A 26608-nucleotide genomic window follows, 5' to 3' on the forward strand; every position below is an offset into this window, starting at 1 on the left:
TTTACACCTGGCACCCCAAACTTACCTACCACACCCTCTCTAAAAGTTTCTCCTACTTTAGCATTCAAGTCCCCTACCACAATTACTCTCTCACTTGGTTCAAAGGCTCCTATACATTCACTTAACATCTCCCAAAATCTCTCTCTCTCCTCTGCATTCCTCTCTTCTCCAGGTGCATACACACTTATTATGACCCACTTCTCGCATCCAACCTTTACTTTAATCCACATAATTCTTGAATTTACACATTCATATTCTCTTTTCTCCTTCCATAACTGATCATTTAACATTACTGCTACCCCTTCCTTTGCTCTAACTCTCTCAGATACTCCAGATTTAATCCCATTTATTTCCCCCCACTGAAACTCTCCTACCCCCTTCAGCTTTGTTTCGCTTAGGGCCAGGACATCCAACTTCTTTTCATTCATAACATCAGCAATCATCTGTTTCTTGTCATCCGCACTACATCCACGCACATTTAAGCAACCCAGTTTTATAAAGTTTTTCTTCTTCTCTTTTTTAGTAATTGTATACAGGAGAAGGGGTTACTAGCCCATTGCTCCCGGCATTTTAGTCGCCTCATACGACACGCATGGCTTACGGAGGAAAGATTCTTTTCCACTTCCCCATGGACAATAGAAGAAATAAAAAAGAACAAGAGCTATTTAGAAAAAGGAGAAAAACCTAGATGTATGTATATATATATATGCATGTGCGTGTCTGTGAAGTGTGACCAAAGTGTAAGTAGGAGTAGCAAGATATCCCTGTTATCTTAGCGTGTTTATGAGACAGAAAAAGAAACCAGCAATCCTACCATCATGCAAAACAGTTACAGGTTTTTGTTTCACAGTCATCTGGCAGGACGGTAGTACTTCCCTGGGTGGTTGCTGTCTACCAACCTACTACCTACTTGCTGTGTATCCACCTGCAATAGATGTACAGTGCAAAAATATTTACAAAATATTTGGAAAAAAAACAGTTGAAAAAAAATATCCCAAGCAGCCATATTAAGTATACAGTAGCATCACTGATCTAAATATCATGTCACTGTTCAAAATTTACATATTAAATTTTGTTTGCCTAATACTGTAGTAAATAATAATCCATTAAATAATTTTTAGCACAGTGAACTGGTGTAAAATCAACAATAACAAATGAAATATTATAAAATAGCTTATTTAACTCTTAAACTGTCCAAACGCAGATCCATGTTCACTCGCGCAGCGCTCAGAACGTAGATCTACGTTTTTTTTGCATTTAAAAGCGTGCAAAATAAAACGTAAATCCATGTTCGGAGCGCTGCGCGAGCGAACGGGGAGCGAATGGGGAGCCAGGGCTACCTACACCCGACTTCCTACAAATAAGTACTACTCACCTCTCTCCCTACATTAAGATTACAAATACTTTAAGACAAGTAATGAGTGTACTGTGAATGTATTTTACTTTGTGTGTTTTTAATGCCTAGTTCTATGATTAACTTAATATAATTCAGTGTAAACTTGTTGTCTGGCATTTATATACATTTATAAATGGAAAAAATGGTTTTCTGCCTTCCGGCGATGTCTGCTTTCCGGTGACAGCCTGGAACCTAACCCGCTGTATAAGTGGGGCCCTACTGTATTGTGTATTATGTATATTATATAGGGTTACCAAAACATAGTTTCATTGCAACTCACAAGGAGACTTCCAGAATGTGGGTTTATCACTCCATCGTAGGTTGTGCCGTTAACTAACTTTATATTCCCACATGCAGACATGTCCTGAGGTAATCCTGCAGCAGCTGAATATGTGGCTCCAAGTTTATGAAATATCTGTCAAAAATAAAACATTAACAATCTTTATCTTTAGCAGTATGCTCACATACATATTCAAAAACAAGAATGAATGATAAATTTGCATAATAATAAAATGTTCAGACAATTTCAACAGTAAAGAGAAAAAGGCTGGATACACTATAGAAGAATCTAACAATACAAGAAAGATGAAAACAATCCATTGCAAGTAACACTCACTAAAGTCAAGCATAAGATTAGCTAGGTAAGACTCAGACATAAGGAGAGAGAAAGACCACAGTTTTTTTTATTAACACATCAGCCCACAAAGGCAGGGTGACCCGAAAAAGAAGAAACACTTTCATCATCATTCACTCTTGCCAGAGGCACGCCTACATGACAGTTATAAAATTGCAATATCAACACCCCACCTTCAAAGCACAGGCACTGTACTTCCCACCTTCAGGACTCAGGTCTGGCTAAATGGTTTTCCTGAATCCCTTTACAAATATTACCTTGGTCACACTCCAACAGCATGTCAAGTCATATAAACCATTTGTCACCACTTACTCCTATCTAACACCCTCATGCATGCATGCTGGAAGTCCGAGCCCTTCAACAGTATGATTATCAAGATCATACACTCTAGAAAAGACATCCGCCCTCAGGAAAATTGGCAAAAGTAGAATATTTCCATTTTTAACCCAATTTCAAGCTATGTACATCCAGTCCTGAAATCAACCAAAATTTTCTCTATCCCAGTCGTATGTGTTCCATTCTATCAAACGATATCAAAAAACAACAAATAAAACCATAAAAACCATCCTAGACAATACCTCACGGTACCTATTTTAACCCTTTGACTGTCGCAAGCCCCTTTCTGAAACTGTCATTCTATGTCGCAAAATTTTTGGGAAAAAAAAAAAAAATTCTTATGAAATGATAATCTTTTCCCGATGGTAATAACACCAAAAGTAAGAAATTTGGTCTCAAACTCTCAGAATTATGCTCCCACGAAGTTAGCGGTCTCAGCGACAGATACGCATTGGCGATTTCATCGAGGATGAGCCCTGTTTTTGGCCAATTCCGTTGTTCCAGTTGACCAAACTCATAGCTATTTCTTTAGAACTCCATTTTTTCTATCAGTTGAGTACAAGAAACTGTCCATTTATCGATTTGAGCTACCCAATAAAGTGGTCAGAAGTTGGCAATTTGGCCAATTTCACACAAATTAAAAAAGATGCCAATTTCAAAATAGGGTCCAGAATAAACAATGTAGACATTCTTGGCACTACAATAACATATCCTCTGTTCATTAGTCATGTCTCTAGGCCCCTCTTATATTACTATTGCTTTCTATTTTGATTTTTTATTCATACAAAAAATACAAAATTAACTGTTATGCAGACTAATGCATTATTGTAAAAATGGTATAAATAATATCAGTGCACTAGTGAAAGAATATTAGACTCCCCAGTTGACGTGTATTGAATGTTGTGATTTGCTTACTCCTGAACATTGGTAAAAGTCGAACATTTCCACTATTTTGAGCTCAATTTCAAGGTCGTTTTCATCGTGAAACTAATCAAAATCATCTTTATTTCTGTAATATGTTTTCCATTTTATCACGTGAGACCATGAAAACGAGAATACAATGATAAATACTATACGAAAATACACCTCAAAGTCGGTGTTTTAATCCAAAAAAAAAAACGGTCAGTTTTTTTTTTTATTATGCACTGTGTGCTGCAGGATTTCTTTTGTGGTGCTCACTGACCACACAGACCCATTCTCTCACATGAGGGCCTACCAGCTTTCTCCTGCTTGATTTGAAGCCGCTAGAATTCACGCGTATTAATACATCCGAAACAGTGGCACATAAGACGTATATATACGACCAAAACAGTCAAAGGGTTAAACCAAAGACAAGTTTACAGTCTTGCTTTTCCCATCCTGCACTGAGAGAGGCAGGATTTATTTTAAAATGTGCATACTCACCACACAGGACTATTCTTTCATTTTTTTTTTTTTTTTTTTTTTTTTTATTATCACACTGGCCGATTCCCACCAAGGCAGGGTGGCCCGAAAAAGAAAAACTTTCACCATCATTCGCTCCATCACTGTCTTGCCAGAAGGGTGCTTTACACTACAGCTTTTAAACTGCAACATTAACACCCCTCCTTCAGAGTGCAGGCACTGTACTTCCCATCTCCAGGACTCAAGTCCGGCCTGCCGGTTTCCCTGAATCCCTTCATAAATGTTACTTTGCTCACACTCCAACAGCACGTCAAGTATTAAAAACCATTTGTCTCCATTCACTCCTATCAAACACGCTCACGCATGCCTGCTGGAAGTCCAAGCCCCTCGCACACAAAACCTCCTTTACCCCCTCCCTCCAACCCTTCCTAGGCCGACCCCTACCCCGCCTTCCTTCCACTACAGACTGATACACTCTTGAAGTCATTCTGTTTCGCTCCATTCTCTCTACATGTCCGAACCACCTCAACAACCCTTCCTCAGCCCTCTGGACAACAGTTTTGGTAATCCCGCACCTCCTCCTAACTTCCAAACTACGAATTCTCTGCATTATATTCACACCACACATTGCCCTCAGACATGACATCTCCACTGCCTCCAGCCTTCTCCTCGCTGCAACATTCATCACCCACGCTTCACACCCATATAAGAGCGTTGGTAAAACTATACTCTCATACATTCCCCTCTTTGCCTCCAAGGACAAAGTTCTTTGTCTCCACAGACTCCTAAGTGCACCACTCACTCTTTTTCCCTCATCAATTCTATGATTCACCTCATCTTTCATAGACCCATCCGCTGACACGTCCACTCCCAAATATCTGAATACGTTCATATCTAGGCCAAAATTTACCACTCACAGAAAATCTGAGTGAGATGAGCTCATGAAGTAGAGCTATGCCAGGGACCCTGGCCTCAATGATGTAGTTAAATGACAGCAACTCAAAGGGTTAAATTCAACTCTTGCCTTGGTAAGGAGCCAGTGCAACTCGTACAAGTAGGGACGTAGCAGTTAGGCAAATTCAGCAAGCAAACAATTGCAAATAACAATTAGAGAAAAAACAAATGCATGTATATGCATATGTTTCTTGTTACTTTATGACAGAATGGAAAATATGTTGCTGAAACAGAGATATTAGTTGCTTTCAGGACTGAAAGTAGCTTGAAATCAGGCTCAAAATAATGGAAATAGATTTTTGATGATTTTCCCAAGGATGGGTAAGGCTCCTCCTATGCCTTCCCCTCCTCCCACAGTCTGTTTTATGGGTTTTTACCAAGTGTGATTTAATTATTGGGATGCTCTAAGCAATGACCAATCATTCCTGGTTATTTATTATCCAAGAAATAGGATAAATCTTCAATTTTTTGTGCGATAAATTAAAAAATGGAGGGCAAGTGCAACATAAGAGAAGCCTGAGGACGTGATTTATAAACAGAGAAAATACTGATTTAGTGACTGGACTGTCTACAGTCCAGGATTTTTTTTAATTTTGTGTAAAACTGTCTAAACTATTGACTTTTATAAACTTTATAAGATAGTTCTGATAGTTGGGAAGTTTCTTGTGTTCAGTCAATACAATGAAAGCAAAACAGCCAAGAATTTGGTTGAAATGAGCAATGGAATTGGCTTAAAATAGGACTCAAAGTGGGCGAAATTGCCAATGGGTCAATTATGCCCAGACCACTAACTTTGCACCAGCATAATTCCATAAGCTTTCATCAAATTTTGTATTTTTGGTGTCCATCTTCAGAAAAAGTTTCTCTATCATTTCAAAGAATTTTTTTTTTTTTAAATGCCAAAACTGAGCACTTTTGATTTTTTGGGCTTTTGACAGTGAAAATTAGCACTAGACAGAAAAAAAATAGCACAATATATGCCATGATGTGGGTGGGTTATAACACATTTTTTAAAAATTATTCAGATCTATTAGTTCTAAAAACTCACATGAATATGTTTGTGTTGAGAACAATCAATTCAGTAGGTAGCCACCACACAAGATTATCACTCTTCTTTGCAAAAGAGTCAATAAGAAAACTAAATTAATCAAGAAATAAGGAATGTGTCATCAGTGCCATGACGATACACAATTATCAGTCTCAAACTGTTGAAGACAATTTCCTGCTCCTTTCAAAATCTCAAATGACTCAAATGGCTGACCAACTGGTATATGATGAACATTTGGCAGAAATGAAGAATAACTGACTGAAAGTAACAGTTAGTCTGTGCAACAACTGACTGCAACTACACCACTCTGTGCAACAACTGACTGTAACTACACCACTCTGTGCAACAACTGACTGCAACTACACCACTGTGCAACAACTGACTGCAACTACATCACTATGTGCAACAACTGACCTGGGAATATAAAAAAAAAAAAAAGGACCTTGGAGAGCAGCTGCAGCCTCTGCTGTACCAGACTCCAACATGTTTTTTGTCACACATAAATTATCAAGAGAAAGCTCATTTAAAACTTCATTAACATGCATGATTTTACTTCTTATTGATTGAATGTTCAATAATTCTTCCTTCATGGGTTTTGAGGAACCTGACAATATTGAAAGTTTTTGGCAATACCATCAACAATTTCATCATCTGAACAAAAATGCAAAAGACCAACCACAGTTATCTTGGGCAGCATCATGGTTAGTCCAGAGGCCATGAAACCAAGATCAGCTGGAAAACAAAGCTGTGGAAAATCCAGCCTCCTGCATCGCTTCAGTAGTTGGGAAACTCAAGCCCAAAGCATAATTTTTTGGTCTCCCTTACTTTCTTTACTGGGACTAAACTCAATGAATTCTGAATGAAATTGGTCCCGTGGCCAACAGCAGCATTGTTTACCACACTGGCAGCTTCACACCAAGGAACACTGATTTGAAGGACGTATATGGCTGGTTCATTGGAAAAAAAAAAAATCACTATCATTCACTCAATAGATATTTTGCCACCTGTCATATCTATGATGTTTCCCATTTATAACTGTGATATAAAGGATATATACCTGAGCATCAGGAGAAAGGAATGTTTCATGAAGAGCAGAATATGGGACAGCAACTCCCTGAGCACCTCCCCTCAGTATAAGAGCCAAAGTGAACTTGTGATCAGTCATCCACTTGCGTACTGCAGACACCTCAGGTGGAGAAGAATCTTCCACTTCCATACCTAGAAAATATCATTATGTTTTGATCCTGAATATGTGATTATTAAAATAGTATTTAAAACCTAAAAAGGTTTCAAAGCAACAAGAATGCCAATTATTGAAGAAAAATTAATTATGGAAGGTTTAATAATTACAGGTTTAATAATTTACAAGTTTTTCTTGATTTATTCTTTGACTGCTAACCTTAACATAAACAGTCACAAATACAAAGTTCCCTTCTTTCTTCCAAAGATAAACGAGATCCTGGGGGAGAGGAAAAATATATATAAATCCTCTTCCTCCATAAAATCTCAGAGAGCATTTTTTTTCATTTTTAATGTTAAGATAATTATGAGACTTTCTTAACAAATCTGTCAATTCCCAAAGAAGGAAACATTCACCATCATTCATGCTCTAGCTGTTTTTCTTAAAATGCAAACCTCACAATTCCAATGACTCCGCACCACAGCATCTCCATTCATTATTCAGGTATAGGCACAGAATTATTCTAGTAATCAAAATATTTCAGGAGATAATTTTTTTTTTTTTTTTAGATGTTTTGCACTATTCAACCTAATACAGAAAGATTATTATTTATGGTAACCTACTGCCCTTCAACTTACCTTTCACAATGAAATGTGTGTCTAGTTCTATGCCATTGGAATTTTTGGTATTTATTTTCATATCACATTCTGTTCCTTTGTCTTGCTTTGAAGATTCTGAAATGTCTGCAGTGCTATCTGGATTCAACGTTGGTACCAAATGAACCTTAGTATTTTTTAAGATTTTATTGACTGCTGCATCATGACCATAACGTGAGAGCAAATATCTGAAAAAAACAAAGTAACCAACAATAAAACAGTATTAATTACACCATTATACTCTATAATTATAAGAAACAAGTTGCAGGATGATACAGTACTGGATACCAATGCTTCCATCCAAGGCAGTGAAAACCAAAACTTACTTATACTAAAAAGTATGCAATATGTAATAATTCAGTACTAAATATTCTACATCTTTCAAGTATTTTTTTAACTCCAGAAAAAAAAAAAGCCTCCAAGATAACCTATTCTACCATACTAATTTTGCCTGTTCTATTAACTTATTAAAAATATATGGCTCTATTTCCTTCCCATAATTCTGTCTACCTTTCCCTTCTAATTATTTTCTGTACTTGTAATGTAATGTGCTGTATGAATATTTGATTACATTTTTGAGACTGCAGAATAAAAACCCAAACTGGAGGTGCACTTGTGGGAATCTCCGTACTATCCAATAATAATTTTCTATACTTACTTAGCTAGTTCAAGAACTAATTCTTTGCCACCTCTGTCACTTTTGCCAAGACCTCCAATCACAGCAACTGATGGTAAATTTGACTGCTCTATTCCTTGAGGTTCTGTTCCCTGAGTTACATCAATTTCTAAAGCCATAATCTGTCGACTCTGGGCACTGCGTCCTATGCTGTAAAAGGAAAATAAAAATTTATTTACCAATAGTATGCTAATCTTATCTGAGCTGTAAAGCACAAATCCATTCAGCTATAAAAAAATTAAAAAATAAATTCAAAATTATTATAAAAGGGAGAAAGAATAATGGAATGGCATTATTGCAGATGGGAGAAGAAGAAATGAGAGGAGAGTTTCACTGGCATTCTGACCCTGGAATGGGTTATGGTATGCCTAACTCCCTCTTATTAGTAACAGGGAAAAGTGCACATACTGCAACACCATATTGTGTACTGTGTATATGTAAAAGGCTCAAGACTCATCAACGCTCAACAAAGAGTCATTTCAGGTGCCTTACAAACATATGTCAGACCCATCTTGGATTACATAGCAGAAGTATAGAACCCACATCAATGGAAAAAGGTTAAGAAGCTAAAGAAGTATGCAGCAAGATTAGTTCCAAAACTAAGGGGTATGAGCTACAAAGGAATGAGGAAATGAGGTAAAAGGAATTGAACCTAATGACCTAAGAGAACAGGCCTAAGGAAAACATGTAAGATACAAATTATTCATGAATTGATAAAGCAAACAGGGACAGGGTGTCTGAGAGGCAGAAAACAGGTATTTGAGGGCACAGTTGAAAATTAAAGACACATGAGTCACAGGGATTTCAGGAAGTATTTCTTCAGCCTCAGGGTGGTCAGAAAGTGGAATAACCTCAACAAAGAGGTAGAGGCAGATTCAATACATAGTTGTAAAAATAGGTATGATAGGGCCCTGAGGCTAGGAGAAATGGAATCTGGAAAGCAGCAAGTTGAGAGGTGGGGCCAGGAGCTAGGATTCGACCTCTGCAACTACATGTAAGCATGTAAAGGAAGTTTGGTGGGCAAGGGGCTTGGACTTCCAGCAAGCATGCGTGAACATGTTATATAGGAGTGAATGGAGACGAATGGTTTTTGGGACCTGACGAGCTGTTGGAATGTGAGCAGGGTAATATTTTGTGAAGGGATTCAGGGAAACCGGTTAGCCAGACTTGAGTCCTGGAAATGGGAACTACAATGCTTGCACATTAAAGGAGGGGTTGGGGATATTGCAGTGTGAAGGGATGTCTAAGTTGTCATATCTGAACACCTCTGCAAGGACAGTGATTAAGTATGAATGATGGTGAAAGTGTTGAATGATGATGAAAGTTTTTTCTTTCTTTTTGGGCTTTTCTTTCTTTTTGAATCTCACCCTGACTCGGTGGGAAACAGCCATGTCACAAAAAAAAAAAAAAAAACTCTACCTGTAAAGATATGATATTTTGGAGTAGTTAGAACTGAGTTTGCGAATCTTGTCTTCTGTTCCATAGTAGGAATGGTACATAATACTGGAGTCTTTCAATGAATCCATTGTAACACTTGCTGGTGTTTCTTTATGAGCTTCAACAACAAAGTTCAGAGTCTTGTTTTCCAAGTCATTGGAGATTACCTGCAAATATCAAAGTATAATTACAATCTGAAGGTATAATTACCCCTTTTTTGGCAGCAGTGTGGATAAAAATGAAATATAACATAGAATATACACAGGACTGAAATAAAGTGGTAATGGTGACCCTATTTTGAAAATGGAATACTTTGAATTTGTGTGAAATTGGTCAAATCACCAGATTCTGATCACTGTATTAAGTAGCTCAAATAGTTGATTGGGCAGTTTCTTGTGCTCAATCAATAAAATAAAAGGCATACTAGTGAAATAGCTAATAATTTGGTTGATTGGAACAATGCTATTGGCCTAAAATAGGACTCGAAATCACTAATGCATTAATATCGCTGACACAGCAAAATTTGCTAAGCGTAATTTTGTCAATTTTCAAAAAATTTTCATAATTTTTGTTTTATTACCTTTGGAAAGAGATTCTCTACTATTTCATAAGAAAAAATAATTTTTTTTTTTAAATTCTTGGACATCCCATGAACAAGTTTCAGATCAGGGGTCCGGACCCTGAAAGGGTTAAATATGGCTTCTTCCTTCAGTTCCACCACATTACTATCCACATACTTTGAGGGTGTGAGCACCAGTGGGTAGTAACTTCCTAAAGGTAGCTTCTTCCTTCAGTTCCACCACATTACTATCCACATACCTTAAGGGTGTGAGCACCAGTGGGTAGTAACTTCCTGAACGTAGCTTCTTCCTTCAGTTCCACCACATTACTATCCACATACACCTTTGCTGATGGCACTGGCTGACCATCTTCATTTATCACCTGCCCAGCCACACCTGTTAATGTAAGAAAGACATCAACAAAAATACATTTTACAATAGCAATATTATAGCAGGAAAAGTGAGCTAACTCATGGAAGTGCTGCACAGTACTACCATGGGAGGATTTTTCTACAACTTATGGTAGCATTGCAACTTGATTACCTTTACAGGACTACAAGTCTCTTCTCGCTGCCATTATTCTTTCCCCTCTACAATTCTATAATTAAGACGGAGAATAGGATAGCAGATGAACAAGGAGGCTTTAGGAAAGGTAGGGGGTGTGTGGACCAGGTGTTTACAGTGAAACATATAAGTGAACAGTATTTAGATAAGGCTAAAGAGGTCTTTGTGGCATTTATGGATTTGGAAAAGGCGTATGACAGGGTGGATAGGGGGGCAATGTGGCAGATGTTGCAAGTGTATGGTGTAGGAGGTAGGTTACTGAAAGCAGTGAAGAGTTTTTACGAGGATAGTGAGGCTCAAGTTAGAGTATGTAGGAAAGAGGGAAATTATTTCCCAGTAAAAGTAGGCCTTAGACAAGGATGTGTGATGTCACCGTGGTTGTTTAATATATTTATAGATGGGGTTGTAAGAGAAGTAAATGCGAGGGTCTTGACAAGAGGTGTGGAGTTAAAAGATAAAGAATCACACACAAAGTGGGAGTTGTCACAGCTGCTCTTTGCTGATGACACTGTGCTCTTGGGAGATTCTGAAGAGAAGTTGCAGAGATTGGTGGATGAATTTGGTAGGGTGTGCAAAAGAAGAAAATTAAAGGTGAATACAGGAAAGAGTAAGGTTATGAGGATAACAAAAAGATTAGGTGATGAAAGATTGAATATCAGATTGGAGGGAGAGAGTATGGAGGAGGTGAATGTATTCAGATATTTGGGAGTGGACGTGTCAGCGGATGGGTCTATGAAAGATGAGGTGAATCATAGAATTGATGAGGGAAAAAGAGTGAGTGGTGCACTTAGGAGTCTGTGGAGACAAAGAACTTTGTCCTTGGAGGCAAAGAGGGGAATGTATGAGAGTATAGTTTTACCAACGCTCTTATATGGGTGTGAAGCATGGGTGATGAATGTTGCAGCGAGGAGAAGGCTGGAGGCAGTGGAGATGTCATGTCTGAGGGCAATGTGTGGTGTGAATATAATGCAGAGAATTCGTAGTTTGGAAGTTAGGAGGAGGTGCGGGATTACCAAAACTGTTGTCCAGAGGGCTGAGGAAGGGTTGTTGAGGTGGTTCGGACATGTAGAGAGAATGGAGCGAAACAGAATGACTTCAAGAGTGTATCAGTCTGTAGTGGAAGGAAGGCGGGGTAGGGGTCGGCCTAGGAAAGGTTGGAGAGAGGGGGTAAAGGAGGTTTTGTGTGCGAGGGGCTTGGACTTCCAGCAGGTATGCATGAGCGTGTTTGATAGGAGTGAATGGAGACAAATGGTTTTTAATACTTGACGTGCTGTTGGAGTGTGAGCAAAGTAACATTTATGAAGGGGTTCAGGGAAACCGGCAGGCCGGACTTGAGTCCTGGAGATGGGAAGTACAGTGCCTGCACTCTGAAGGAGGGGTGTTAATGTTGTAGTTTAAAAACTGTAGTGTAAAGCACCCTTCTGGCAAGACAGTGATGGAGTGAATGATGGTGAAAGTTTTTCTTTTTCGGGCCACCCTGCCTTGGTGGGAATCGGCCAGTGTGATAATAAAAAATAAAAAAATTCTATAATTTTGCAAGGTTTTTCTTGCTTTCTAAAGGTGTACATTTTTTTTTTTTTAACACGGCCGTTTCTCACCAAGGCAGGATGACCCAAAAAGAAAGAAAAACCCCAAATGAAAGTAAAAACTTTCAGAATCATTCAACACTTTCACCATCACTCATACATAATCATTGTCTTTGAAGAGGCACTCAGACAAGACAGTTTAGACATCCCTCTAAACTGCCAATATCCCAAACCACTCCTTTAAAGTGAAGGAATTGTATTAATGTACTTCCCATTTCCAGGACTCAAGTCCAGCTAACTGGTTTCCCCTGAATCCCTTCACAAAATATTACCCTGCTCACACTCCAACAGCACATCAAGTCGCAAAAACCATTCATCTCCATTCACTATCTAAAATGCTCATGCTGACTTGCTGTAAGTCCAAGCCCCTCACTTACAAAACCTCCTTTACCCCCTCCCTCCAACCTTTTCAGGGATGACCCCTACCCTGCCTTCCTTCTCCTACAGATTTATACACTCTCCAAGTCATTCTACTTTGTTCCATTCTCTCTAAATGACCAAACCACCTCAACAGCCCCTCTTCAGCCCTCTGGCTAATACTTTTAGTAACTCCACACCTCCTCCTAATTTCTACACTACAAATTCTCTGCATAATATTTACATCACACATACTGCCCTTAGACACGACATCTCCACTGCCTCCAGCCGCCTCCTCACTGCAGCATTTACAACCCATGCTTCACACCCATATAAGAGGAGTGGCAGCAAGTGATTTTTATATATTGACATGCTGCTCAAGTGTGAATAAAGTAGCATTTGTGAAGGGATTCAGGGAAACCAGTCAGCCATACTTGAATCCTAGAGGTGTATTTAATAAATAATAATTAAAAAAAAAAGACATATTGCCTACTTCACTAACTAGCAGCACTGTATATTATCACTATTATTATACATATTTTTAATACACCAGCCATCTCTCACCTAGGTAGGGTGACCCGAAAAAGAAGAAAAACTTTCAACATTATTCATTCTACCCCTGTCTTGCCAGAAGCGTGATGATACTACAGTTCAGATGCCCCTCCAAACTGCAATTATTCCCATATCTCCTTCAGAGTGCAGGCACTGTACTTCCCACCTCAAAGACTCAAGTTTGGCTAACTGGTTTTCCTGAATCTCTTTCCAAAATGTTACCTTGCTCACACTCCAACACCTTGTAAAGACCCAAAAATCATTTGCCTCCACTCCTATCTAAGATGCTTACATGCACCTGCTGGATGTCCAAGCCCCTTTTACATAAAACCTCCTTTACCCTCCCTTCAACTTTTCCTAGGGTGACCCTTACCCTGCCTTCCCTCCACTACAGATTTATACACCCTCCAAGTCATCCAATTTTGCCCCATCCTCTCTAAATGCCTATAACACCTCAACAACCCCTCCTCAGCCCTCTGGATTATATTTTTAGTAACCCTGCACTTCCTCCTAATCTCCACACATTACCCTTAGACATGACATCTCCATTGCCTACAGCCTCCTCCTCCTTGTTGCAACATTCACAATCCATTCTTCACACCCATATAAGAGTGGGTACCACTATACTCTTATACACTTCCCTTTTTGCTTCCATGGATAACTTTATTACTACAGTGGTCCCTGATTTACAATAATTTTGTGCTACAATTTACCCTCGAGAAATTTAGTTCTGAGTTACAATAAAAAATTTGAGATATAATACCACTCCCCTGATTCAGCCTATATACCAGCAAGTGACTGTAAATTTCCAGAAAGTTTACCAAGATGTTTGCCAAGTGCATTACAGAGACTTCTGGAGACAGAGCCATGAGCTCAAGGAATTCTGAAAGACTAAGTTGTAATATCTTAGAATGTGTGAAGCTTATGGTGAATTTTTGGAAAGAAGTTTCCACTCGGTGTCTCAATGCCGCCTGGAAACACTCGTGGCCTTTGCTCACTCATGACTTTCAAGGATTTGAGGCTGAGGAGGATGTACACCAGGAGGAGACTGTCACTTTTGATGAGGCAAAGGGGCTGGAGGTTGATGACGAGGATGTAGAGGAGTTAATTCAGGAACACAGACAGTAAGTGACAACAGAGGAGCTCAAAGAATGGAAGATGAATGAGAAGGACAGTGGAGAGGAAAAAGTGGAGGAAGATGACCACAGAATAATAGCTGCAGAAATTCAGTTGTTGTTTACACAATGGAAAGGTATGAAAAGAATCACAAGAAAGCACCCAGACAATGAAAAATTTAACACACTTCCTGAATTTTTGAAGATAATGTTTTTTTGTGGTTGGGGATTTCAATACTAAAGTGGGTAAAAATGTTGTGGAGGGAGTAGTAGGTAAATTTGGGGTGCCAGGGGTAAATGAAAATGAGGAGCCTGTAACTGAGCTATGTGTAGAAAGAGGTTTTGTAATTAATACATATTTTATGAAAAAGAGGATAAATAAATATACAAGGTATGATATAGCACGTAATGAAAGTAGTTTGTTAGATTATGTATTGGTGGATAAAAGGTTGACGGGTTGGCTCCAGGATGTACATGTTTATAGAAAGGCAACTGATATATCGGATCATTATTTAGTTGTAGCTACAGTTAGAGTAAGAGGTAGATGGGACAAGAGGAAAATCGCAACAACAAGTGAGAGAGAGGCGAAAGTGTATAAACTAAGGGAGGAGGAAGTTAGGGTGAGATACAAGCAATTATTGGTAGAAAGGTGGGCTAGTGCAAGTACAGTGGACCCCCGCATACCGTTGGCATCACATACCGTTTATTCCTCATACCGCTCACTTTAATCGCAAAAATTTTGCCTCGCATACCGCTCAAAAACCCGCTCACCGCTGTTAGTCCGAGACGCGTCCAATGTGCGCCTTAGCCAGCCTCACATGTTCCGCCGGTGGCATTGTTTACCAGCCAGCCTCCGCGGTAGCATCCAAGCATACAATCGTAACATTTCGTATTATTACAATGTTTTTGGTGATTTTATCAGGAAAATAAGTGACCATGGGCCCCAAGAAAGCTTCTAGTGCCAACCCTACAGCAATAAGGGTGAGAATTACTATAGAGATGAAGAAAAAGATCATTGATAAGTATGAAAGTGGAGTGCGTGTCTCCGAGCTGGCCAGGTTGTATAATGAACCCCAATCAACCATCGCTACTATTGGTGGTACAGCTGCTGCTGCTGCTGCACTGTCAGCTGCTGCTGCTGCTGCTGTAGCATCGTCTGCTGCTGCTGTAGCATCGTCTGCTGCTGCTGTAGCACTGTCAGCTGCTGCTGCTGCTGTAGCATCGTCTGCTGCTACTGTAGCATCGTCTGCTGCTGCTGTAGCATCGTCTGCTGCTGCTGCTGCTGTAGCATCGTCTGCTGCTGCTGTAGCATCGTCTGCTGCTGCTGTAGCACTGTTGTTGGTGTGGCTTATTGAGAATATACCAAGAAACAATTAACCCCAGAGGATTTTCCACCCAGGATAACCCAAAAAAGTCAGTGTCATTGAAGACTGTCTAACTTATTTCCATTGGGGTCCTTAATCTTGTCTCCCAGGATGCAACCCACACCAGTCGACTAACACCCAGGTGAACAGGGAAAAATGCCTGGAACTAGTGCTCATATTGGTGAATTTAAAGCCAGCAAAGGTTGGTTTGAGAGATTTAAGAATCGTAGTGACATACACAGTGTGATAAGGCCTGTTCTGGAAGAAAATGCCAAACAGGACCTACAGTACTCAGGAGGAAAAGGCACTCCCAGGACACAGTGTCTCATCAGTCATTGCTGCATCTTCAATAAAGGTAAGTGTCATTTATTCTTCATTTAGTAGAGTAGTACATGCACAATATATACTGTGCATGTACTACTCTACTATTGTGCATGTATCCTTCTATTTGTGTGTAGGAAAATGTATATTTCATGTGGTAAAATTTTTTTTTTCATACTTTTGGGTGTCTTGCACGGATTAATTTGATTTCCATTATTTCTTATGGGGAAAATTCATTCGCATACTGATTATTTCGCATACCAATGAGCCCTCTTGCACGGATTAAAATCGGTATGCGGGGGTCCACTGTATGAGTAGTAGGGGAAGGGGGGGGGTTGAAGAGGGTTGGAATAGTTTTAAAAATTCAGTATTAGAATGTGGGGCAGAAGTTTGTGGTTATAGGAGGGTGGGTTCAGGAGGAAAGAGGAATAATTGGTGGAATGATGAAGTAAAAAGTGTGATAAAAGAGAAAATGGTAGCTTATGAGAGGTTTTTACAGAGCACAAGTGTTATAATAAGAGCAGAGTATATGGAGAGTAAAAGAAAGGTGAAGAGAGTGGTGAGAGAGTGCAAAGGGAGAGCAGATGATAGAGTGGGAGAGGCACTGTCAAAAATTTTTAATGAAAATAAGAAAAAATTTTGGAGTGAGATAAACAAGTTAAGAAAGCCTAGGGAATGAATGGACTTGTCAGTTAAAAACAGAGTAGGGGAGTTAGTAGATGGGGAAATGGAGGTATTGGGTAGATGGCGGGAATATTTTGAGAAACTTTTAAATGTCAACGAAGAAAGGGAGGCGGTAATTTCATGCATTCGCCAGGGAGGTATACCATCTTTTAAGAGTGAAGAAGAGCCGGATGAGAGTGTGGGGGAGGTGCATGAGACATTACGTAGAATGAAAGAGGGGTAAAGCAGCTGGAACTGATGGGATCATGACAGAAATGTTAAAAACAGGGGGGGGGGGATATAGTGTTAGAGTGGTTGGTATTTTTGTTTAATAAATGTATGAAAGAGGGGAAGGCACCTAGGGATTGGCAGAGAGCACGTATAGTTCCTTTATATAAAGGGAAGGGGGACAAAAGAGACAGTAAACTAATTCCTCTATAATTTTTACAGAGTATACCAGGAAAAGTGTATGGTAGGGTTATTATTGAAAGAATTAGAGGAAAGACAGAATGTAGGACTGCGGATGAGCAAGGAGGTTTTAGAGTGGGTAGGGGATGAGCAAGGAGGTTTTGGCCCAAAAAGAAAAACCAAAGAGTGGGTAGGGGATTTGTAGATCAAGTGTTTTACATTGAAGCATATATGTGAACAGTATTTAGATAAAGGTAGGGAAGTTTTCATTGCATTTATGGATCTAGAAAAGGCATATGATAGAGTAGATAGGGGAGCAATGTGGCAGATTTTGCAAGTATATGAAATAGGTAAGTTACTAAATGCTGTAAAGAGTTTTTATGAGGACAGTGAGGCTCAGGTTAGGGTGTGTAGAAGAGAGGGAGCCTACTTCCTAGTAAAAATGGGTCTTAGACAGGGATGTGTAGTATCATCATAGTTGTTTAATACATTTATAGATGGGGTTGTAAAAGAAATAAATGCTAGAGTGTTCTGGAAAGTTGTGGGATTAAATTATGGGGAATCAAATACAAAATGGGAATTGACACAGTTTTTTGCTGATGATACTGTGCTTATGGGAGATTCTAAAGAAAAATTGCAAAGGTCAGTGGACGAGTTTGGATGTGTGTGTAAAGGTAGAAAGTTGAAAGCGAACGTAGAAAAGAGTAAGGTGATGAGGGTATCAAATGATTTAGATAAAGAAAAATTGGATATCAAATTGGAGAGGAGGAGTGTGGAAGAAGTGAATGTTTTCAGATATCTGGGAGATGACATGTCCATGGATGGATTTATGAAGGATGAGGTTAATCATAGAATTGATGAAGGAAAAAAGATGAGTGGTGCGTTGAGGTACATGTGGAGACAAAAAAACGTTTCTATAGAGGAAAAGAAGAGAATGTATGAAAATATAGTGGTACCAACACTCCTATATGGGTGTGAAGCTTGGGTTGTAAATGCTGCAGCGAGGAGGTGGTTGGAGGCAGTGGAGATGTTCTATCTAAGGGCAATGTGTGGTGTAAATATTATGCAGAAAATTCGGAGTGTGGAAATTAGGAGAAGGTGTGGAGTTAAGAAAAGCATCAGTCAGAGGGCTGAAGAGGGGTTGTTGAGGTGGTTTGGTCATTTAGAGAGAATGGATCAAAGTAGAATAACACGAAGAGTGTATAAATCTGTAGGGGAAGGAAGGTGGGGTAGGGGTCGTCCTCAAAAAGGTTGGAGGGAGGGGGTAAAGGAGGTTTTGTGGGCGAGGGGCTTGGACTTCCAGCAAGCATGCATGAGCGTGTTAGATAGGAGTGAATGGAGACGAATGGTATTTGGGAACTGACAAGCTGTTGGAGTGTAAGCAGGGTAATATTTAATGAAGGGATTCAGGGAAACTGGTTATTTTTATATAGCCGGACTTGAGTCCTGGAAATGGGAAGTACAATGCCTGCACTTTAAAGGAGGGAGGAGGGGTTTGGGATATTGGCAGTTTGGAGGAATATGTTGTGTATCTTTATATGTATATGCTTCTAAACTGTTGTATTCCTAGCGCCACTGCAAAAACAGTGATTATGTGTGAGTGAGGTGAAAGTGTTGAATGATGATGAAAGTATTTTCTTTTTGGGGATTTTCTTTCTTTTTGGGTCACCCTGCCTTGGTGGGAGACAGCCAACTTGTTATATATAAAAAAAAAAATCATTGTTTTAAGAGCTTCAGAAGAAAACAACAGAAACGTACAACTCAGGACAGTTTTTCAAGAAGCAATGGTTAGATGAGCTTCTTTCAAGCAGTAACCTCCTCTCCACCCTCTGTCTTACCACCACACTATCAACTGAAGTCTAAGATATAATAAAAGTTGCAGTTCTAGGATCTTGGAATGAATTACCATGAAACCATGTATTCTGGGGTTTCAGTTACAATAGTTTTGAGGTACAATAAGTATACTGGAATGGATTAATATTATAACTCAAGAGATCAGTGTATTATTATTACTATAGTAATAATACCAGTTAGACAGACTTGAGTACTGGAGGTGGGAAATACAGTGCCAGCACTCTAAAGAAGGGGTATGATATTTGTTTTTTGTTGGGACATCTGAACTGTTGTATCTGCATGCCTCTGACAAGACAGTGATAATGTGAATGATGGTGAAAGTGTTACATTTTCTGGTCAACCTACCTCAGTGGGAGATGCCCAGTGTTAAAAAAAATTAAAAAGAGGGTAACAGCATAAAAAATGATTAAATAGTACTGGTTCAATGTGTGTGAAAGTGAGAATGTGTGTGGTTTTATTACCTTGGTGAGCAGCATGTATGAACGACAACAGCGAGTCTTTATTCTGTCTCCAGAGGGTAGTTAGTTCTCGCCCAGCAGGATAATTACAACAGCTCACATGAGCAGCAACCTTTAAAGCACATAATAATTATAAAAAAACATCAAAACATAATACTGTCATGCAAAAAAAAAAAAAAAAAAAAAAAATTAATAACCACAAGAGCCTGGTGTTATCCTGCTTAAAGGCTATACTTATTACATTATTTGAGTCCTCAAGAACCAAATTTTTATTTTGCTAGAATGAATTCTATTTTACTTTATATAAAGGATAATAATTATAAACTTCTAACATGTAATTCAAGTTAGTTAGTTTAATATGTTTATTATGCACCCCATACCCATCCTGTGGGCGGTAGTCAAAAGATTACAGAGGTACATAATTGGTTCAGGGACTGGACTCCAAAGTTTTGATAGCTGAGCAAGTTACAAAGGTAATGAACTAGATCTGTAAAAGAAAAAAGTTGATTTTGTGAAAGTAGGCTCACTGAATACCTGAGTTCCCTGTAACTGACCTCACAGCCTCTGTGATATTTAACCCTTAAACTGTCCAAACGTAGATCTACGTTTTTTCAACATTTGAAAGCATGTAAAAAAACATAGATCTTCTTTTCTTTTTTTTTTTACATTTGAAAATGTGTAAAAAAAAACTCTGATCTACTTTTTTTGTTATATTTGAAAATATGTAAAAAAACATAGATCTACTTTTGGAGCACTACACATGTGAACGTAAATTTGTTTGGACAGTTTAAGGGTTAAAAAAAAAATTAAGGAGGAACATAATAACATGAAATATAAAATGATGTGCACTGAAATGAGAATGGAATGAATTTGTTCAAAAATTATTCAGGATTATAGAATGGGAAACATTTTATTTTCATATTAACACAATGAAATTCCTTTATATATAAGGGCCACTTCTTAATTTTAATACATACTTCTTTTTCTATGAAAGAGAACCATGATATTTAAGGATTCCACCATACAGGAGAGGGATAATGTAATTTCTCACTTAGCCATCCCATGATTATCTGAAATAACCATAAGCAGACCACTAATTTTCAGAGAAATGATGGTCTAGACAAAATAACAAGGGCACTATATTTTCCTATGAGCACCAGACAAGTTTACTGAGTGGCCACAGATAGTGTTGTGTGCAGCAAGCACTCACTTTTATTGTTTACACTGTAGTTGATGGTGATCCTTTCATTTTGTGCGATTCTTAGCTTATTTTGCTGACCTTATATCTTAGCTATGGCTCTTAAGAAAGATGGAAGTGTTAAGTGAGTTGCCTAAAGAATTAATCAAAGGGTTAGAACACCATGACTTTGTGAAAGAATGAGATCTAATAAATCTTTATTGACTCATGAAAAATTACACGGGGAAAGATCAAAGCATTTGAAACAACTTTGCTAGGATGAAATTTTTAAAAGATTATCTCTACAGTTCAAGTAAAAACTTCAAAATTTGCCACTTTGGGGGTGGCAATACTGCAACATTCTTCCTAAGTACAGTAATAAATAAACCATAGTGCCTTAAAACAAGGGAGGTGTATGAATAGTGGGTCAGAATTATTATGTGACCTTTGTTGGACTAGCAAATTGTATAAGCTGGCAAGGCTGTGGAACCAAGTAGCATAGCTGTATAAAGAAATACAGTGGACCCCCGACTTACGATCAGCTCCCAACTCGAACAATTATGTAAGTGCATTTTTGTAAGTGCTTTTTTAAGTGTATTTCTGGGGGTCTGAAACAGACTAATCTAATTAACAATATTCCTTATGGGAGCAAATTCATTCGGTAACGGCACCCGAACAGCCTTCTGGAACGAATTAATATCGTAAGTCAGGGGTCCACTGTACTTCTTGCTAGTTCAGATACTAGTTTCAGTTAAACTGCCTAATTAACCCTTTCACTCTCAAGACCCCAGCTCACAAACTTGCTTTCAGTGTCGAAGAATTAAAAATAAATAAATAAATATTGGCAGTTTGGAGGGATATGTTGTGTATCTTTATATGTGTATGCTTCTAGACTGTTGTATTCTGAGCACCTCTGCAAAAACAGTGATAATGTGTGAGTGTGGTGAAAGTGTTGAATGATGATGAAAGTATTTTCTTTTTGGGGATTTTCTTTCTTTTTTTGGGTTACCCTGCCTCGGTGGGAGACAACCGACTTGTTAAAAAAAAAAAAATAAATAAATAAATAAATAAATAAATCCAGTGGAACCTCAAAAATCGAACGTATCACATATCGAACGTTTCGAAAATAGGACCATTTTTTCGGACAAACTGTGTCCCTATTATTGAACGCACCCCTATTTTCGGACCGCCAGGTGCAGGACCTGTCTGCCGCCCGCTCTGTCCACATCCCCGCGCAGGCGCCGTGAGCAGTCTAACTTTGTTTATGCTTGAGTGAACACTAACCTGCGCTCTCATTCACGCATTTTACGATTATTTCGTTGTGTTTAGTGCTTGTGGGACTGTGAAATAAGCTACCATGGACCCAAAGAAACTTGCTAGTGGTACCCCTGTGGTAAAGAAAGTGAGAAACACCACAGATGTGAAGAAGGGAATAATACAGAAGTATGAGAGTGGTGTGAGACTTGTTGAGCTTGCCAGGATGTATGGGAAAAACAAGTCGACCATCAGTTCTATCCTGTCAAAGAAAGAACAAATCAAGGAAGCTGATGTTGCGAAAGGTGTTAATATAGGGAGTGGATGAGGTGCCTTCTTCAAAGATTAAGGAGATTTGTGCCAAGTGGAATGATGTCCAAATGTTTGTGCAGAAGTACCACCCTGAGCAAGCTGAAACGAGCCATCTTTGCAACAAGTTCAGTGACAGAACCATGTCCCATTTTAGGGAAATGTTAAAGAGGTGCCAGAAACAGAGGACTGTGGACAGTTATTTTGTGAGACAGGGGTCCAGTAACTCTCAAGCTGGTCCTAGTGGCATTAAAAGACAGAGAAGGGAAGTAACCCCAGAGAGGGCTTTACCTGAAGTCCTCATGGAGGAGGATTCTCCTTCCAAACACTAACCCCAACTCCCTCTCTCCTCCTCCCTATCTTCCAGATGCTATCACCTGGTTGAGGTGTCACTGTGTTGGATTCTTGTGTATTAATCTGTTCTGTGTATTTATACCACCTTGTATTTGCATTGCTTTAAATAAAATATAAAAAAAAAAATCTTCCAGATGCCATCACCAATCTTCAATAAAGGTAAGTAAAAATGTTATTTTATATGTATTACTATACATAATTAAAAACTATAGTATTTGTTGTATGTAAAACCGTAATTAATCTCTAAAAAATGTATTTTTTGTGTGAATATTTTTGGGTTTCTGGAACAGATTAATTGTATTTCCATTATTTCTTATGGGAAATATTGCTTTGAATTTCAGACTTTTCGAATTTAGAACTAGCTCCTGGAACAGATTAAGTTTGATTTTTGAGGTTCCACTGTATATTTTATGAAAAAGTAGATAAATAAATATACAAGGTATGATATAGCACATAATGAAAGTAGTTTGTTAGATTATGTATAGGTGGATAAAAGGTTGATAGGTAGGCTCCAGGATGTACAAGTTTAGAGAGGGGCAACTGATATATCAGATCATTATTTAGTTGTAGCTACAGTTAGACTAAGAGGTAGATGGGACAAGAGGAAAATCGCAACAACAAGAAGAGGGAGGTGAAAGTGTATAAACTAAGGGAAGAGGAAGTTAGGGTGAGATATAGCAACTATTAGCAGACAGGTGGGCTGGTAATGGGGGGTTGAAGAGGGTTGGAATAGTTTTAAAAATGCAGTATTAGAATGTGGGGCAGAAGTTTGTGGTTTTAGGAGAGTGGGTGCAGGAGGAAAGAGGAGTGATTGGTGGAATGATGAAATAAAGGGTGTGATAAAAGAGAAAAAGGTAGCTTATGAGAGGTTTTACAAAGCAGAAGTGTTATAAGAAGAGTAGAGTATATGGAGAGTAAAAGAAAGGTGAAGAGAGTGGTGAGAGAGTGCAAAAGGAGAACAAATGATAGAGTGGTAGAGGCACTGTCAAGAAATTTTAATGAAAATAAGAAAAATTTTTGAAGTGAGTTAAACAATTTAAAAAAGCCTAGGGAACGAATGGATTTGTCAGTTAAAAACAGTGTAGGGGAGTTAGTAGATGGGGAGGTGGAGGTATTGGGTAGATGGCAAGAATATTTTGAGGAACTTTTAAATGTCGATGAAGAAAGGGAGGCAATAATTCCATGCACTGGCCAGGGAGGTATGCCATCTTTTAGGAGTGAAGAAGAACAGGATGCGAGTGTGAGGGAAGTACGCGAGCCATCACGTAGAATGAAAGGGGGGTAAAGCAGCTGGAACTGATGGGATGACAGAAATGTTAAAAGCAAGGGGGGATAGTGTTGGAGTGGTTGGTATTTTTGTTTAATAAATGTATGAAAGAGGGGAAGGTACCTAGGGATTGGCAGAAAGCATGTATTAGTCCCTTTATATAGAGGGAAGGGGGACAAAAGAGACTGTAAAAATTATAGAGGATTAAGTTTACTGAGTATACCAGGAAAAGTGTACAGTAGGGTTATTATTGAAAGAATTAGAGGCAAGACAGAATGTAGGATTGCAGATGAGCAAGGAGGTTTTAGAGTGGGTAGGGGATGTGTAGATCAAGAACATAAGAACATTAAGAAGGAACACTGCAACAGGCCTACTGACCCATGCAAAGCAGGTCCATGCCACACCCCCAGCCTAGAACAATGACCACCTAGTCAGGTCACCTCCACTTAAGGAAGGAGCACGGCACCAGACCTGGTAGCCCAAGCTAGTCAGGTCCAACTCACACCCACTCATGTATTTATCCAACCTATTTTTAACCCTTTGACTGTTTTGGTCGTATATATACATCTCACGAGCCACCGTTTTTGACGTATATATACTCATAATTTCTAGCGGCTTCAAATCAAGCAGGAGAAAGCTGGTAGGCCCACATGTGAGAGAATGGGTCTTTGTGGTCAGTGTGCACCATATAAAAAAAACCTGCAGCACGCAGTGCATAATGAGAAAAAAACTCCAACCTTTTTTTTTTTAATTAAAATGCTGACTTTGTGGTCGATTTTCATATAGTATTTATTGTTGTATTCTCATTTTATTGGTCTCATTTAATAGAATGGACAACATGTTATAGAAAAAGAGGTGATTTTGATTGGTTTTACTATGAAAAGAACCTTGAAATGGAGCTCAAAGTAGGAGAAATGCTTGATTTTTGCCAATGTTCAAAAGTAAACAAATGATGTTATTTTCCAATAAATGTCCAAGTAGCCATTCTAGTATGCAGTCATGAATGGGTTGACATTATTTATACAATTATTACAATATTGCAGTAGTCTGCATAACAGTAAATCTTCTATTTTTTGTTTGAATAAAAATTCAAAATAGAAAGCAAGAGTAATATCAGAGGGGCCTGGAGACATGACTGATGAACAAAGAAAATTTTATTTTAGAGCCAGGAATGTCTGCATTGTTCATTCTGAACCCTATTTTGAAATTGTCATATTTTTTTAATTTTCATGAAACTGGCCAAATTGCAAATTTTGACCACGTTATTGGGTAGTTGAAATCGGTAAATGGGCAGTTTCTTGTATTCAATCGATAGAAAAGATGGAGTTCTAAAGAAATAGCTATGAGTTTGGTCAACTGGAACAACGGAATTAGCCGAAAATAGGGCTCAAAGTGGGCGAAATCGCCAATTCGTAAATATCGCAAGTGTAATTCCGTCAGTTTTCCATCAAATTTCATTCTTTTGGTGTCATTACAATTGGGAAAAGATTCTCTATCATTTCATGAGAAAAAAATATTTTTTTTTTTTTTGGAAATTTTGCAACACAAGGGGTTCTACACAACGTCTTAGCATCTATGACGGTACTCGGGAGTTTGTTCCACTCATCCACAATTCTATTACCACACCAGTGCTTTCCTATATCCTTCCTGAATCTGATCTTTTCCAACTTGAAGCCATTGCTGCGAGTCCTCTCTTGGCTGAATATTTTCAGCACGTTGTTTACATCCCCTTTTTTTATTCCTGTTTTCCATTTATACACCTCAATCATATCCCCCCTAATTCTATGCCTTTCTAGAGAGTGCAGATTCAGGGCCCTCAGTCTATCCTCATAGGGAAGATTTCTGATACATGGGATCAACTTTGTCATCCTCCGCTATACGTTTTCCAGTGCATTTATATCCATTCTGTAATATGGTGACCAGAACTGTGCAGCATAATCTAAATGAGGCCTAACCAAGGATATATAGATTTGAAGAACAACCTGAGGACTTCTATTATACTTCTAGATATGAAGCCAAGGATTCTGTTAGCTTTATTGCGAACACTTATGCACTGTTGTCTTGGTTTCAGATTACTGCTAACCAGAACTCCTAAATCCTTTTTGCAATCGGTAGCATTAAGATCTACACTATTCAGTTTATATGTGGCATGGTTATTGTCCTGTCCAACATTTAGCACTTTGCATTTGTCTATATTAAACTGCATCTGCCACTTCTCCGACCACTGATCATTCTATTCAAATCATCCTGGAGTGCACTAATGTCCTCAATAGAATGAATTGGACAGCCTATTTTGGTGTCATCAGCAAATTTACTCATGTCACTATTTATTCCTTCATCTATATCATTTATGTAAATTGTGAACAACAAGGGGCCCAACACTAACCCCTGTGAAGCACCGCTTGTGATGCGCCCCCATTCTGATTTCTCCTCATTTATGAAAACTCTTTGCTGCCTATTTGTCATCCACGCCTCAACCCAGGAAAAACTTTCTCCTCCTATTCCATGTGCCTTAAGTTTCCTCAAAAGTCTCTGATGTGGAACTATCAAAAGCCTTACTGAAGTCCATATACACTATCACATTCATTACCATGATCTACCTCCTCAAACACCTTAGCGAAAAAAGTTAGTAAATTTGTAAGACAGGAACGCCCTCTAGTAAAACCGTGTTGAGATTCATTTATCAATTTATGCCTATCAAGATGGCTACTAATTGCCTCAGCAATTACTGATTCCATAAATTTT

The 26608-nt window shown here is 38.6% G+C and overlaps 1 protein-coding gene across 6 annotated transcripts in view; it reads right to left on the reverse strand.

The window, feature by feature from the left end:
* Nucleotides 1-26608, reverse strand: part of LOC128694145 (carboxypeptidase D) — a 346813-nt gene that overhangs the window by 80880 nt on the left and 239325 nt on the right. For all 6 annotated transcript variants that reach the window (XM_070080625.1, XM_070080611.1, XM_070080597.1 and 3 more), the window contains 7 exons: nucleotides 19506-19614; nucleotides 10520-10656; nucleotides 9683-9867; nucleotides 8246-8413; nucleotides 7570-7775; nucleotides 6809-6969; nucleotides 1677-1811 (listed from right to left, as the gene is read on the reverse strand). In XM_070080625.1, coding sequence (XP_069936726.1) covers nucleotides 1677-1811; nucleotides 6809-6969; nucleotides 7570-7775; nucleotides 8246-8413; nucleotides 9683-9867; nucleotides 10520-10656; nucleotides 19506-19614 — 1101 coding nt within the window. The remainder of the gene's footprint in view (nucleotides 1-1676; nucleotides 1812-6808; nucleotides 6970-7569; nucleotides 7776-8245; nucleotides 8414-9682; nucleotides 9868-10519; nucleotides 10657-19505; nucleotides 19615-26608) is intronic.

The sequence above is a fragment of the Cherax quadricarinatus genome, chromosome 6, assembly GCF_038502225.1.
Source record: "Cherax quadricarinatus isolate ZL_2023a chromosome 6, ASM3850222v1, whole genome shotgun sequence".
Taxonomy (NCBI): Eukaryota; Metazoa; Arthropoda; class Malacostraca; order Decapoda; family Parastacidae; genus Cherax; species Cherax quadricarinatus.